The following is a 16,689-nucleotide window of genomic DNA, read 5'->3' on the forward strand; positions in this document are numbered from 1 at the left end:
AAAGGTTATATGCTCATTTAAGAAAGGGCAGAAGCTCCACGAGAATTAAATGGTCTTCAGAGTCACCTCTGTGACACGTTCGACAGCAGATTCATCAGGTACAGTCCTTCTGTTTTATCAGCATCTGAGGTCATTATTTCGCAGTCTAACAGTTGTGGGTTTGGGACCCAGCCTGGAGCTGATGCTACATCCACCACCAATCTGTGCACTTAATTTGAACATAGCACAGCCACCTCTCTGTATAAAAATACACCTCATACCAACCAGTGAGGCAGTAATGGCATCAGATTAGTGATAATACAGTACTCTAATACTGATTAAAATAAGCTTGTATAAATGTTGTTTCTGGTTGTATTTGTGCAACTTAAAACCCTCCATAAAATCCTTTTTTATTTGTTTTAGGTACCAAAAGGTCATGTTTGGTTAGAAGGCGACAACCTACAGAATTCCACCGATTCCAGGAATTATGGACCGGTTCCTTACGCACTGATTCGGGGTCGAGTATGTTTAAAGGTAAACAGCTCTAGACACATGGCTTATGATAGGGTACCTTGGATTATCATAGTGAATACCTTACCCCACTGGAACATTACATAAGATTTGTCAAAGTTACACCCATGTATTGAAGGAGTAACACCAAACAGGTGAGTAATAAGGATATAGATGATTATACTAATGTAGATTTGTATTTTATAGATTTGGCCTCCACGTGAATTTGGTTTTCTGCAAGAAAGTCCAAATGGAGCTTCCGGCCGATGAATGAAATACACAGCAGCGGTTTAGTTCTTAGTCAAACAGACTTTTTTTTCAAATACAATTCAAAACCAGCAGATGTTTTCCAACCAGAGACTTCACAAGTGGTTTGAGTGGATAGAGTGATGAATTTTGAAAAGAATGTACTGTACTTAGAACTGTTTACAATAATAGAGAAATTATGCAACAAGGGAAGACGAGTGGACGTGGGGTGTCGGAGAGTTGTGGAGTCACGGACAGCGAGGTTCTTAAGGTGGCTAGGGATGAAAGGGACAAAGGCTGGTTGTATGGTGAAGATGATTGAGGGTGTCTCAGGGAGGCTGCAGCTGATTTCTAACTACCACAAAAGGAGTAGTGTTGTAGAAGCTGGGATGGCGATGATGCCTGGCAGCACTTGGTGACCTGTGTGGTGGGAGAAGCAGCAGGTTTGCTGTTTGCGTGATGAACCTTGAAGGCCCTTATCTAGTTTCATGTGCCCACACTACCTGTAATAACATGTAGATGCAGTCCACTGTTAAATTAGAATCCCAAACACATTTCATGTTTGAAAGGGATGTTATCCATAGCCAAGTTAAACTGTCACAGGCTATACAGGGTTATAGGATAAGCCAATACCTGGAGTACTGTACTCTTGTGCTCCCTCTCTCTTGTGACTATTAGACCCGGATTCTGAGCAGAAACCCAAAAAATATTTGTGTCAAATATTTTCTCATCAGGAGATGACTTCAGGACCGAGCCCAAGGATCCAGTATTGACAACTGGAAGAACTTTTGTATGCCTCTTCTCCCCACATTTGTGTCAAAAGTAGGTTTCCTAATCAAGAACAAGTGGGGCATTTGTTATACAAAAAGCATGAGTTTTACAGGGTTTAAAAGAGGTGCATGTCTGTGATCATCGGGCAATCATTGGCAAAGCAGGGGTGAAAAATTCAGCTTTAGATTTAAATTGATTGTTGTCCTAGATTGGTGCTGGGCAGATCCTTGGGTTCTGTCCTGAAGCTGCACTCTGACCAGAAAGTATCTGACAATGTTTTGGATCATGGTGAGAATCAGGGTCTGGTGGCCACATTCTGCATACTATGGGAAGATTGTGAGTGTAGGTTGCCATAACCAATTTTGCTTCCAGTGTTCCTGTCTTTATACACGAGTATTCCCCATGACTTCAAAATTATTGCCTTCAGCGTTGTTAAGTTTGATTTTTTTCCAATTTTGGGCCCATTGCCATTTATGTTGGAATATAAGCTGATTCCTCTGCTGCTGAATCTGCTATGCTTCTAATGCCATAATGTAGGGTGAATTCAGCAACAATGAATAACTTGCATGTGTGAGATTCACAGTTGCTCCAAGCCATTCTTGTTGGATACATCCTAGTTAGCAGGCGACGGTTCGTACAGAAGGCAAATTGCTGGACTGAACCATTCCCAGCCCCAAACCAGTGCACCCCACCAAATGCCAGTGACAACAGCTGTTTATATTTGCTAATGCTGCGCCTGGCATCACTTTGCTCACTCTGTAGAGCTGCCTGACAATGCTCTTGCCAGTAGAGGTAACCTTGTAGAGCGAATACAGTATTAGATCTCATAATAGTTCCTTCCACACACCATGGATCGAAGCTCTGAGCTCAGTTCTTATAGACAGTTTCCTAGAAGTAAAGGGAATTAGGGGTTATGGGGAGCGGGCAGGAAATTGGACATGAAGCTGAGTTCGGATCGGTCAATGCCCTGTGGGTGGCGGAGAGGGCCCAGGGGCTATGTGGCCGGGTCCTGCTCCGACTTCTTGTGTTCTTTAGATTTGTGGTTGGGATCAGATCAGCCATGATCTTATTGAATGGCGGAGCAGGCTCGAGGGGCCGATTGGCCTACTCCTGCTCCAATTTCTTATGTTCTTATAGTACTCCAATTAGAAGCAGCAGAGTATCCAGCCGTTTAAAGAATTTGTATTAGAACATTGCAGACCATTCTTGTGGGATTTAGTACTGCACCGGACTAAATCCCACACTACCTAGATACCTCACACAGTGCCAGATCTGCTTAGTTGAATGCTGATACCTAAATATTTAACTTCAGTTCAGTTGCCAAAAATAGGTGCTATAATAGAGCCAACGTGAGCCAGTTTTTCAGGCTTAGAAACGACCATACTGGGATTAGTCTGGTTAAGAACTGGTACAGACACGATGGCCTCCTTCTGGGCTTTAATCTTCTGTGTTGCTTTTTTTTGGGGTGGGGGGGGGGGGGGGTCAGAGCAACTATGTATTTTAAATTTCTGCTTTGACTTTTGTAGATTAAAAAAAATTGTGGAGCTCTTCAAATAAAGTATTTCTTATATTCAAATGATTGTTGTATTTTCTCACTTGTGGCAGCAGTTCATAGAGTAGAAAAAATTGTCAGTGTCTCCACTGCAGTAGGTTTTACATTCTTAAATTCAGTCAGCAAAACTCCAATGTTGCATTTGAATAGGCTTTGCTCGGATGTGGAGGAGGGGGTAGTCAGGTGGAGAGCAAATAGTGCAGAGGATGCATGTAGGGTGAGCTGGGGAGTTAGAAAGAGAGCAGCAGCAGGCCGTATGTGGAAGAGGGAGAGTGGGAGCCCAATGAGAATGGTGACAGCAGCTTCCATGCCATGGGCGGATCAGCTTTAAAATGAGATCTATTCATCTAATTTATTAATTTACAAATAGCGCTGAAACATAGGACTTAATGTTATAACTTACCTGTTTAACAGTGGTTAGGACATAGCCTGTAGCCTACACTGACCCAACCGGTGAGAGATTTCAAATAGGAAGAATACAAAAATATTTGAGATTGTGATGGACAAGGGACAAGTCACACGTCCAGTTAAATCAACAAAATGTGAACCTTTTTAAAATCACGGATAAATGCTATTAATGTCCAATGAATACCCATAAAATGAACATTTATAACATAATAAACAAAAAAATTACAACAATTTAGATAAACAAAATCATCCATCTTTTAATCACTCCAACAACTTCCACATTCACAGCAGGATGCATGGTATTAGGGCTCAAACATTCCAGGGAAAGAGAGACACCTCTTTCACTGCCTTCAAAAGCCTCTTTGTCCCCTGCTGACCCTCTTTTCCGAGGCCACGTTATGTCCATGCGTGCTGGCTGTACTCTACACTACAAAATGAAAGTATTGAACGTAAACTGGTCCCGCAATTAATTCTCTGTTGTTTGGAGGACAGCTGAGGCCTGTACGCTGTTTGTTGTAGAACTCCACTACTTAAAGCTAGGCTGCCATATTACTGAGACTTGCATTCTGACCGTTGGTTTTGATTCGATTAATGGAACCATTTAAAATTAGTTTCAGCCAGGCAGCTGCAGAAATCAGTACTTCATTTATAAAAAAAACTCATGCATCCCCAGCATCCTTGAATGTCTTCATCTCTAGTCTTCATTCTTTACTGTGGCCAATATCTTCCAAACAAAAACAGTTAAAAAGCAATTGAAAGATTTCAACTTCTGTTCAAGATCTCTATGCTGAGAGAGCAAGTGTCACAGCAGATGAGAAGCACATTTTCTTCTGCTTCTTCTTTGGAAAGAACATATTCACCACCGCAGCGACAACCATACGTGTAGCATTGGTCAGCTTAAAAAGAAAACACTGACCGATTAGCCTTTCTGTGTTGCTTAAATTAAGGAACCTATTCTTGTAATGCTTTAACATTATTACATCAGAATACATCTATCAATACATTTCAGTTATGTTATTAAAAGGTTTATATTTCTAATGATTTTAATTTAATTGGAGTGTTGTTTTTACCACACACAATCTTCATTGTGACATCACAATCTTCAGACTAAACCGAAATGTTCACAGCCTTGGTGTCCTGTTCGACCCTGACCCAAGCTTCAGACCCCATATCCTCTCCATCACCAAGATCGTTTACTCTGAAAAAGTGCCAACCTTTGCTTCTACCCCAGATCCCTCTGCCACTGTAACCTTGAGACTTGACTACTCCGAGGCTCTCCTTGCTGGTATCCTATCCTCCACCATCCATAAACTCCCATTTCTCAGGGCAACTAGGGATGGGCAATAAATGCCGGCCTTGCCAGTGACGCCCACATCCCGAGAATGAAAATAAAAAATAAACTTGTCTAAAACTCTGGTGCTTCAATCCTATCCTGCTGATCCATCATAATCTTTAAATCCCTCTATTCCCTCGCTCTACCTCATCTCCACAACCTCCTTCAGTCCTACATCTTCCTCTCCCATCCCGCCAACACTTTGTTCATCTGACTCTGCCCTCCTCTCTTCACCCCACCATTGCTGACAGTGCCTTCAGTCACCTGGGTCCTTCTCTCCGGAATTCTCTCTCCAGACCTTTCTACCTTTCTTCTTTAAAAAACTCCTCAACTTCTCTTTGACCAAGCTTTCAGTCACTCCATCCCTAATCTTCGCTATCCTGGCTTGGCTTCCTGCCTTCCATAGGTTGATCTGTGAAGCGCCTCGGGACGTTTCTTACAAGGGTGCTGTTACAATGGTTTGCATCAAGTTGCTGTGATATCATAGAATCATAGAAATTTACGGCACAGAAGTAGGCCATTCGACCCGTCGTGTCCGTGCCAGCCAAAAAAGAGCTATCCAGCCTAATCCCACTTTCCAGCTCTTGGTCTGTAGCCCTGTAGGTTACGGCACCTCAAGTGCACATCCAAATACCCTTTAAATGCATTGAGGGTTTCTGCCTCTACCACCCTTTCAGGCATTGAGTTCCAGACCCCCACCACCCTCTGGGTGAAAAAATTTCTCAACTCCCCTCTAATCCTTCTACCAATCACTTTAAATCTGTGCCCCCTGGTTATTGACCTCTCTGCTAAGAGAACTAGGCCCCTCATAATTTTATACACCTCAATTAAATCTCCCCTCAGCCTCCTCTGTTCCAAAGAAAACAACCCAGCCTATCCAATCTTTCCTCACAGCTAGAATTCTTCAGTCCTGGCCAGATCCTCGTAAATCTCCTCTGTACCCTCTCTAGTGCCATCACATATTTCCTGTAATGTGGTGACCAGAACTGTCCGCATTACTCTAGCTGTGGCCTAACTAGTGTTTTATACAGTTCTAGCGCAACCTTCCTGCTCTTATATTCTATCACTAATGTTGATGTTGTCTCCACAGTTTTGGGGCCATGTCATAATAAAGATGTAGATGGGATCATTGCTAATGTTATATTCTCTCTTCTGATGAGGCGAACTATTAAACAATTTCAATTTAAAAGTAAACTACCTAGTAATGTTTTCACTAAGCCAATTAAAATTATCAAAAATTACTCTCTGTTTTGCACATTCCCAACACCGACAGCCCAAGAAGCCAACGCAGATGAACTTCCCTTAATTAAAAAGTACTTGGATGTGCACTTGAAGCGCCGTAACCTACAGGGCTACGGACCAAGTGCTGGAAAGTGGGATTAAGCTGGATAGCTATTTTTCGGTCAGCACGGATACGATGGGCCAAATGGCCTCCTTCTGTGCTGTAACTTTCTATGATTCCCACTGTTGAAAGGGAATACTGATGGCCCAAAACTTCCCTGTGCCTTCCAAACTAACCGTATAGCCAATAATGTTGCTCAATGCAGCTCAGTTTTGTTGTTCACTTTCCAGGGCACAGTGGCAAATAAGTGATAACCCACGCACCAAACAGACTGCATGGCCTTGTCGCACCCTATATCTGTAACCACCTGATGTCCTTCCCCCACCCTTCGATCCTCTGACTGACCTTTTGTGCATTCCATCTCTCTTCATACCACCATTGGTGGCAGAGGAGCCTTCACCACCTTGGTCCTTCTTTCTGGAACTTCCTCCCCAAGTCCCTCTACATTTCAAAACCTTCCCAAAACCCAACCTTTTGCTCACTTGCACCAAGGATCATTGTTCATTCCTTTTATCTGTATTTTTCTCTCTGTGCTCTTATAAAGTGCCTTGGAACATTTTGTACATTAAATGTCCTATATTAATGCAAGCTGTGATTGTTGGAGTCACACACTCCTGTACTAACACAATGAACCTCAGACTGCTAAGATGAGGCGCCTTCTCCACCTCTTAATTGTCAGATGATGAGTTCCAGGCTGTATCATGGAGTCACTGAGCACCGCTAATGTGGTTTCCCCACAGAGAGTGACAAACTGGAAGACTAGCAAACTCGTACTGCTCTTGTGAACTTTGGTGCAGCGTTGAGAAATGTTAGGACCACACCATACACCGGAATCTAGTTGGTGGAATGAGACTGCTTTTTATGGCCTCATGCCACAATACACATTCGTTGTCCATTGGATTTTATCCCTTCATTTTTTTGTGCTAATCAAGGTGAGAGATGTCAGTGCTAGGGAATTAAATACTTTCACCGGACATCAGCATCAAACACTCCCAGGTCAGGTAAAGCGCACATAGACTAGGGGCTGCTTCGACCCCAGCCTTGGGAGAGCAATCTCTACGACAGCAATGTGACATTTTTCCATTTCCCATACCAACCACCCATAGGCTTGTCTGAAGGGCATTAGTGCTGAACTAAAGGCAGTTTTGTGCTGCAGGCAAATGAAGTGAGACTGGCCAAACTTATTCCGCACTGAACCCTTACAGCCAGCAGAGGAAACTTTCACCCCAACAGCGTGGGCTAGATGTGAGTCAGGTCCTAGAGGTGAAAAGCTAGTGTCCAACCCATTTCACCACCTCGTAACCCCCCCCCCCAACCCCATTGGTTACGTTTAACAATCAAGTTTGGAAGAATGAGAGGTGATCTCATTGAAACATAAGATTCTAAGAAGGCTTGACAGGGTAGATGCTGAGAGGTCAGTGGGGTCAGTGACCAGGGGGCATAGATTTAAAGTAATTGGTAGAAGGATTAGACGGGAGCTGAGGAGAAATCTTTTCAGCCAGAGGGTGGTGGGGGTCTGGAACTCACTGCCTGAAAGGGTGGTAGAGACAGAAACCCTCAACTCATTTAAAAATTACTTGGATGTGCACTTGAAGTGCCGTAACCTACAGGGCTACAGACCAAGTGGGATTAAGCTGGATAGTTCTTTTTCGGCCAGCACAGACAGTGGGCTGAATGGCCTCCTTCTGTGCCATAACTTTCTATGATTCTATGTTTCCCCTGGCTGGAGAGTCTAGAACTAGGGGTCATAGTCTCAGGATAAGGGGTCAGACATTTAGGACTGAGATGAGGAGGAATTTCTTCACTCAAAACGTTGTGAATATTTGGAGTTCCCTACCTCAGAGGGCTGTGGATGCTGAGTCGTTCAGTATATTCAAGACTGAGATCGATCTTTTTGGACTCTAAGAGAATCAAGGGATATAGGGATCAAGCAGACAAGTGGAGCTGAGATCGAAGATCAGCCATGACTTTATTGAATGGTGCAGCAGGCTCGAGGGGCCATATGGCCTACTCCTGCTCCTATTTCTTATGTTCTTATGTTAAGTCCAGTTGCTCTATTAATATTGTGTTGCGCCAATACCCAGAGTAACTTGCATTTATATAGTGCCTTTTAATATCCCTCAGAAACTTCCCAAATTGCATCCCATGCAGCAGGCATTTACACACATAAACAGCAGAGAAATGAATGACCAGTTAATCTGTTTTTGTTGGTGCTGGTTGAGTCAAGAACATTGTCTGGGTAAACTGGGAGAACTCACTGCTCTAAGAAAAGTTTCAAAGAATCTTAAAGATCCACCTGAACCACCAGCATGTCTCACCTGAAGGACGGCACCTCAGACAATATCGCACTCCCTCAGTACTGCACTGAAGTGTCAGACTAAGTCACGTGTTCAAGCTTGGGGTGATAGTGCTACCAGCCGAGCCAAATGGACACCAATAGTTTCAGAACCTCCCTACCCTCAGCTATTGTTCTAGATACACAGGCACTAATCCTTACCGTCAATCCAATTCATGTCTTCTAAAGAGACTTGAGCATCAACCGGCCACTTCTGTGTCATGGCCACTTCTGAAACATAACAAGAAAGAGCAGTTAATTTTATCAAGAGTCAGTAATGGTTAATTTTGCAGAAATACTGCTAGCCCGATTCCAACATTTCCCAATGGTTCATTTCCCCTCAGTTCCTATTATTTCAAAATATTTTTCTTTATTAAAAGCAGAATAGCACTTTGTGCTCTTATACTTGGTCTGGTGTGTTCAATGTAGATTGCCTAAAGGAAGGAGAGGGCTGCTTGTTCCACACATCTGCAGTCAGACTCTTATTTCCAAAGTAACCCATGACATTAGACATAGCTCAGTGGGTAGCACTCTCGCCTCTGAGTCAGAAAGTCGTGGGTTCACGTCCCACTCTAGAGACTTAAGCACAAAATCTAGGCTGACACTTCTGCTTAGTACTGAGGGAGTACTACACTGTCAGAGGTGACATCTTTCGGATGAGACATCAAACAGTCTGCCCTTTCAGGTGGACGTAAAAGATCCCATGGCATTATTTCGATGAAAAGCAGGGAAGTTCTTCCTGGTGTCCTGGCCAATATTTATCCCTCAACCAACATCACTAAAACAGATTATCTGGTCATTATCACATAGCTGTTTGTGGGATCTTGCTGTACACATATTGGCTGCTGCGTTTCCTACATTACAACAGTGACTACACTTTAGAAGTACTTCACTGGCTGTAAAGCGTTCTGAGAAATCCTGAGGACGTGGAAGGTGCTATATAAATGTAAGTCTTTCTTTTTCTTTATAGGGACTGACAGAATGGAGGTCACTATTGCCTATATGATCTGGACATATCAAAGTAAGCAGAAGACATCTTTTCTTTTTAACTAATCAAGTCATCCTTTATTACAAAAGAAATTAAACAATTATAAAAGTTATCTATCCTACTTGCAACTCCGTGGAAGTGGAACAGCCACGCGCACTTTAATTTTGGTTTCTCCAAAATTAGACATCCTATAACATATTTCCTATTTAAAATCCTGGAAATAAATTAGCTACTCTGCACAATTTACACGTTATATATACTACCATTTAGTCACAAGATTTTATTGTACGTTTTAACAGTCTTTGTACGTACATATTAATCACAGTGAGCGCTTAGAAACACTCCAGTTCTTATTAGTAACTGTAAATGTGGAACAGAGTTTAGATTGGAAGCTGTGTGTTAATTAATACATAGGTGTGAACTTGTACGTTCCTGATGTTGTAACCTCCCTAGAGTTTAATTCGATGATATGATCACTTCCTACTGCATGTGTTAATATTAGGCTGGCTTAAAGGTTAACGATGTCAGAATGGTGGAGACAGAGAAAGAGCGACAGTGAGAGAGAGGGAGAGGGAGGAATACTCTAGAGTACACTACAGCTGAAAAACACTCTGCTTCAATGCTGTTGGTTTAACTGCATTACACTTTAAAATGTGATTGGTTTTAATACAAAATCAGCAATGATATCACAATAGTTAAATCTTCAGAGATCACCAGAATTTATCGCCATCACAGTGACAATCATTGTACTGAGAACTGCTGTTGGTGCAAAATTGGGCCTAAAAACTGACTAAACTCCCCCAGAAAATGAATATGTCACAAATTGGATATCCTGGAATAAGCTAACATCAGGGTTCAGATGACTTGCTGGTGTGATGTTTGGTTCTGTGGTTTGTGATGTGAAGCCTTTGGTTATATTCCACCTTTCTGATCTGTCTGATATCCATTATTTCCTGTATACAACTGCATTACATTTCCAAAGATGTATTTCACATCAAAACACCATTGCGCCATCAATACTTTGTTACATTACGAGCACAAAATGACATTCCTCTTCTGGAGTCTTCCTCAAATGACTGGGAAAAATCCCCTTCAAGCCTCATCCTGGTGAATCAAAATGAAGTTCCTACATTCAGTGCAGAGACAAGCAGTGCTTCAAGGTTTAATGAAAAAACAAAAAAAAAGGGCTGGGCTGCTGTATGGTTCAGATTGTGAAGAACAGTAAGTAGCAGCGATATTTAAGGAGAATAATTGGTAAAAGAACCTGGGGGGTGGGGGGAAGATGAGGAGAAATTTTTTTATGTGACGAGTTGTTATGATCTGGAATTTACTGCCTGAAAGGGTGGTTGAAGCAGATTCAATAGTAACTTTCAAAAGGGAATTGGATAAATACTTGAAAACAAAAAATTTGCGGCGCTATGGGGAAAAAGCAGTGGAGTAGGACTAATTCAAAGAGCCAGCACAGGCACAATGGGCCGATTGGTCTCCTTCTGTGCTGTGCGCCTTCTGCTTATTATACATGGACCTGCTTTGCATCAAGCTCCCAACCCCGTCCTTTTGGCTGCACAGCCTTCAGTGACCTTGGCTCCACACTGTCGAACACTCGCCCTAAACCACTCCACATTGTTAATCTTTCTCACCCCACTTTCAAAAGCCTCCTCAAAACCTACCTCTTTTTGGCCCTGCCTTGAGCTCACCTCCCCTGACCCCTCCCTTCGCTGCTCAAACGCTCTGCTTGGTTTCATGAAGTATTTTGGGATTGTTTTAAAAAGACGCAACATAAAGGCAAGTGGTAGAGACGCAAGTGGTGCAAGATTATGGGGTGATAATGGTATCAGGGATGAGGGTTTTCAGTTTTGTGGAGAAACTGGAGAAGCTGCGGTTGTTCTCCTTAGAGCAGTGAAGGTTAAGGAGAGATTTGATAGAGGTGTTCAAAATTGAGGCGTTTTGATAAGAGTAAACAAGGAGAAACTGTATCCAGTAGCAGGAGGGTCAGTAACCAGAGGACACAGATTTAAGATATTTGGTAAAAAAGCCAGGGGGGAGATGAGGAGAATTTTTTTTACGTAGTGAGTTGTTATGATCTGGAATGCACTGTCTGAAAAGGTGGTGGAAGCAGATTCAATAGTAGCTTTCAACAGGGAATTGGATAAATACTTAAAAAGGAAAAAAATTCAGGGTTATGGAGAAAGAGCAGAGGCGTGGGGCTAACTGGATAGCTCTTTCAGAGAGCCGGCACAGGCAAGATGGGCCGAATGGCCTCCTTCTGTGATGTGTGATTCTATGACAACAGCTGGACTGGGTCAGACAGCACTCGGTCTCTGAGGAGATGAGTACTCAGTGAATTTTTTAAAAAACTGACACAAAAACAGTCGCTGACACTTCTCAGCACTTTCGTGATATCCCTACACTTTGTTGTCATTGGTTATGTCGTCAGGGTCACCGGTTGTGAAATAAAAAACAATCCCCAACACTCCAATTCCAATCTCAGGCAATACTTCCCACTGTTACACCACTTCCAATTTTGCTTTCACTACTGAAGATTCCAGTTAGCACCAGCTGGCCCCACTGAACTAGCTTCAACCGGAGATTCAAAGTAGGATTAGTTCTTGCCTGCAAATTGCGTGGAATTTAGGGCCAATGAGTCAGCCATTGCAACAGTCGAAGGTAAAAAGAAAACTGTGAAGGCTGGAAATCAAATAAAAACAGAAAATACTGGAAATTATTTTTTTTAAAAAAAGTATTATTTCTGATGAAGGTTACACCCGAATCATGCTCGTCAACTTGTACCCATTTCCAGCTATTTTACATTTTATTATTCAGTATTGGCTAAAATGCATTATGGTTTCAATGAGGATATTTCTAAATTGCTGCTGTGGTGTATGACACAATTCTCAAATCACTAACATCTGCATCGAATCCACACTCCTGAAAAGAGCCCACAGCTTGAGTGTCACTAGCTGTGCGTTCCGTTCCTTAGCAACACACAGATGCCAATTCAGTAAGGCAGCTTCAGGTTTTTTTTCCTATATATAAAATTGAGGTTGGCAGTAAAAGGGAACACAGGCAATTTATGAAAATTTTATAGCTTTCACTGAGTGAGCTCTTTGCTCTTTTGAGTGAGCTCTTTGCTCTTTTGAGTGTGCAGTCTCAGGAGTCCCTCTCCCGCTGTAGAACTGTAAGGCATTAAGATGTGAGACTTGAGAGGCTAGACTCTCAAAAAGCAGGCAACTCCCTCAAGAGATGCATAAAATTATATAATCGCTAAAGCTCTAAAAATCCAAGGCACAAATCCAGCATGCCGCTTAAAGTGACATCTAGAAATCAGGTAACAGAACGGTCTGGGCATCCTCACTCCAGATAACACCAACTCCAAATATAAATATCAAAGTGATAGTCGTTTACTGCAAAGTATTGATACTGATCTTCAGAAAGACAAAATCACATCTGGCGTATTTTACTATAAATCTCTCAATTCTACATTTTAATGTGTCTTTCACGTGACTGTAGTAGCAGGTCCTCCCCACTAAACGATGCCAAAACAGGACATAAATAGCACAGTACGAACATTATCGTCTGGTGACACTGACCATGGTCATTTCACTTTTCACAGCATCTTGATTCAAATCCATCCCAGAGCTGATTGATTGCTTCACTTCTCTAATGGCTAATGAAAAGAAACAACTTGCATTTATATAGCGCCTTTCACGACCTCAGGACGTCCCAAAGCGCTTTACAACCAATGAAGTACTTTTGAAGTGTAGTCACTGTTGTAATGTAGGAAACGCAGCAGCCAATTTGCGCACAGCAAGGTCCCACCGACAGCAAGGAGATAATGACCAGATAGTTTGTTTTAATGATATTGGTTGAAGGATAAATATTGGCCAGGACACCAGGGAGAACTCCCCCACTCTTCTTCGAAATAGTGCCATAGGATCTTTTACGTCCACCGAAGAGGGCAGATTTCCAGCATCTGCAGTATTTTATTTTTTGGTGGTTTTTTTTTTAAGGCCTCATTCTGTGATGGTTCGAAGGGTCCCTAAGTCTTACCTGTTTCTGACCTGTGCCTATGCACTTTGGACAGTCCATATGGGAATATCATTCGTGGACAACCAGAAAACTCAACTTGTGTGAATTCAATAGTAGCTTGGTTTGGACAACCTTAAGCACAATGATGGTATTGAATGATACCTGACTGACCCCCTTACCAAAAAAAAAATCAGAAAATACAGAAACCAGCAGCTCTATATAATTCTTTCCTAGTTCTTCCTAACGCCTCTGTGAAGCGCCTCGAGATGTTTTTTTCCACGTTTAAGGTGCTATATAAATGCAAGCTGCAGTTGTAATAAACACTGGATGTTTACTCAAGAATAATTTGCACTTTTGACGTTCTTTGAGAGCTTGCTCAGAAATTACTTAGAATAAAAAGTGTTGGTATTTCTCCATAATCAAGTTGCCTTTACATTTAATCCTGTTGAATGCAGACTCTATTTTACAGATCATTCAACAGAACTGTGAGTTCAACTAACTGTACACAGTTGGTGTTGGCACTAAGTGCTACAGTTTTTGCTCGTACAACATTACGTATTTATATAATAAATAAGTGATCAACAGCAACATTTCCTGAGACAACTTTAGATTTTGAGTCTAGTACCTGCAAACTGTCAGCAAAGTTAACTCTTTACATTCTCTGAATGCTAAGATAATTAGCTCTATAAGTAAATGCCTCAACAGAAGCAGCTCATACAATTAAATACAAAGGAAAAACTGGAAAAGTGAAATAAGAACAGAAAATGCTGGAGATACAGAGATTAGTCAGCATCTGCAAAGAGTATAGGACAGGTTATGATGCTTTGGGTGTGCACCTTTCATCGGACATGAATCATCATATCCAGTCTTTCCCTTTCCACATGCTGACTGACCTGCTGCGTATTTACAGAACATTCTGTTCTTTGCGGCCACGTGCAGACTTGAGCTGTAACTCGGTGTCATGATGAAAGTAGGTAAATACTCGGAATCGTTTTCTCTTTATATTACTGACTTTTTTTTGTTGCACAAATCAAGACTACTAAATTATAGCAAAATGCAATTTTGAATAAACAGAGGACGAAAAATATCACTTTGCTATAATTAATGTCGCTTTAATACATAGCTCCTGCATTCTTTCACAGGCCACACATTGACCACAACTAACCTGCCTAGAAATTTTCATATGAAGATGCCACTGAGTTGTGAGCAGTTATGTAGTGGAAAATTTGCATAACTACATTTCAAAATGTGGAAGCATAAAATTGCAGGGGTTAAGGTACTTTGCTTTACTCAGTTAAGCCTGGCATCCAAGAGGTCCAGGCTCGGATGCAGCACGTCTACTGTAGATTGTACGGACAGGAAAAAGTCATTAATGTTCAGAGACAGAATTTTCATGAGTGGAACGTCAATATTAAATTACACAAATGTCCCTTGAGCAGGATGTGGGTGTGGTGGCATTTATTCTTCTTGACCACTGTCGGTGTTCAGTAACTTTGTTTCTTTTGTGAGGGAGAACATAAGAACATAAGAAATAGGAGCAGGAGTAGGCCAATCGGCCCCTCGAGCCTGCTCCGCCATTCAATAAGATCATGGCTGATCTGATCCTAACCTCAAATCTAAATTCATGTCCAATTTCCTGCCCGCTCCCCGTAACCCCCAATTCCCTTTACTTCTAGGAAACTGTCTATTTCTGTTTTAAATTTATTTAGTGATGTAGCTTCCACAGCTTCCTGGGGCAGCAAATTCCACAGACCTACTACCCTCTGAGTGAAGAAGTTTCTCCTCATCTCAGTTTTGAAAGAGCAGCCCCTTATTCTAAGATTATGCCCCCTAGTTCTAGTTTCACCCATCATTGGGAACATCCTTACCGCATCCACCTGATCAAGCCCCTTCACAATCTTATATGTTTCAATAAGATCGCCTCTCACTCTTCTGAACTCCAATGAGTAGAGTTCCAATCTACTCAACCTTTCCTCATATGTCCACTCCCTCATCCCCGGGATTAACCGAGTGAACCTTCTTTGTACTGCCTCGAGAGCAAGTATGTCTTTTCTTAAGTATGGACACCAAAACCGTATGCAGTATTCCAGGTGCGGTCTCACCAATACCTTATATAACTGCAGCAATACCTCCCTGTTTTTATATTCTATCCCCCGAGCAATAAAAGCCAACATTCCGTTGGCCTTCTTGATCACCTGCTGCACCTGCATACTAACGTTTTGATTTTCTTGCACCAGGACCCCCAGATCCCTTTGTACTGCAGTACTTTCCAGTTTCTCGCCATTAAGATAATAACTTGCTCTCTGATTTTTCCTGCCAAAGTGCATAACCTCACATTTTCCAATATTATATTGCATCTGCCAAATCTCTGCCCACTCACCCAGCCTGTCTATATCCCCTTGTAGGTATTTTATGTCCTCCTCACTCTCTACTTTCCCTCCCATCTTTGTATCATCTGCAAACTTTGATATGTTACACTCGGTCCCCTCCTCCAAATCGTTAATATAGATTGTAAAGAGTTGGGGACCCAGCACCAACCCCTGCGGAACACCACTGGCTACTGGTTGCCAGTCCGAGACTGAACCATTTATCCCAACTCTCTGCTTCCTGTTAGATAACCAATCCTCCACCTATGCCAGAATATTAACCCCAATCCAGTGATTCTTTATCTTGAGCAATAATCTTTAATGTGGCACCTTGTCGAATGCCTTCCGGAAGTCTAAATACACTACGTCCACTGGTTCCCCTTTATCCACCCTGTACGTTATGTGCTCAAAGAACTCAAGCAAATTTGTCAGACATGACTTCCCCTTCGTAAAGCTATGCTGACTTTGTCCTATTAAATTATGTTTATCCAAATGTTCTGCTACTGTCTCCTTAATAATAGACTCCAAAGTTTTACCCACCACAGATGTTAGGCTAACTGGTCTATAATTTCCAGCCTTCTGCCTACTACCCTTTTTAAATAAGGGTGTTACATTAGCAGTTTTCCAATCTGCCGGGACCTTTGCCAAGTCCAGAGAATTTTGAAAAATTATTACCAAAGCATCCATAATCCCTACTGCCACTTCCCTGAAGGGAAGGGGATGGTTACAGCCCGGTTTTTGTCTTTGGACAAATATTCCATACTGTATGGTTGAAAGACCGCATCCGAGAACAGGACTGCGGGGAAATGAGATTATCATGATTAGGAGAA

At 42.1% G+C, this 16,689-nt stretch overlaps 2 protein-coding genes across 15 annotated transcripts in view; one reads left to right on the forward strand and one right to left on the reverse strand.

Moving 5' to 3' along the window:
• The window catches only part of immp1l (inner mitochondrial membrane peptidase subunit 1), a 172,437-nt gene that overhangs the window by 110,603 nt on the left and 45,145 nt on the right, over nt 1–16,689 (forward strand). For 7 of the 11 annotated variants that reach the window (XM_067994200.1, XM_067994205.1, XM_067994199.1 and 4 more), the window contains one exon: nt 403–513. In XM_067994200.1, coding sequence (XP_067850301.1) covers nt 403–513 — 111 coding nt within the window. Of the gene's footprint in view, nt 1–402; nt 514–696; nt 2,972–9,446; nt 9,498–16,689 lie in introns of those variants that run through there. The other 4 variants (XM_067994207.1, XM_067994209.1, XM_067994208.1 and 1 more) reach the window with 2 other exon arrangements.
• Nucleotides 3,698–16,689, reverse strand: part of dnajc24 (DnaJ (Hsp40) homolog, subfamily C, member 24) — a 59,007-nt gene continuing 46,015 nt past the window's right edge. For 3 of the 4 annotated variants that reach the window (XM_067994198.1, XM_067994194.1, XM_067994195.1), the window contains 2 exons: nt 8,639–8,707; nt 3,698–4,362 (listed from right to left, as the gene is read on the reverse strand). In XM_067994198.1, coding sequence (XP_067850299.1) covers nt 4,229–4,362; nt 8,639–8,707 — 203 coding nt within the window. In that variant the 3' untranslated portion in view covers nt 3,698–4,228. The remainder of the gene's footprint in view (nt 4,363–8,638; nt 8,708–16,689) is intronic. The other variant, XM_067994196.1, reaches the window with a different exon arrangement.

This window comes from Heptranchias perlo, chromosome 12 (assembly GCF_035084215.1).
Source record: "Heptranchias perlo isolate sHepPer1 chromosome 12, sHepPer1.hap1, whole genome shotgun sequence".
Taxonomy (NCBI): Eukaryota; Metazoa; Chordata; class Chondrichthyes; order Hexanchiformes; family Hexanchidae; genus Heptranchias; species Heptranchias perlo.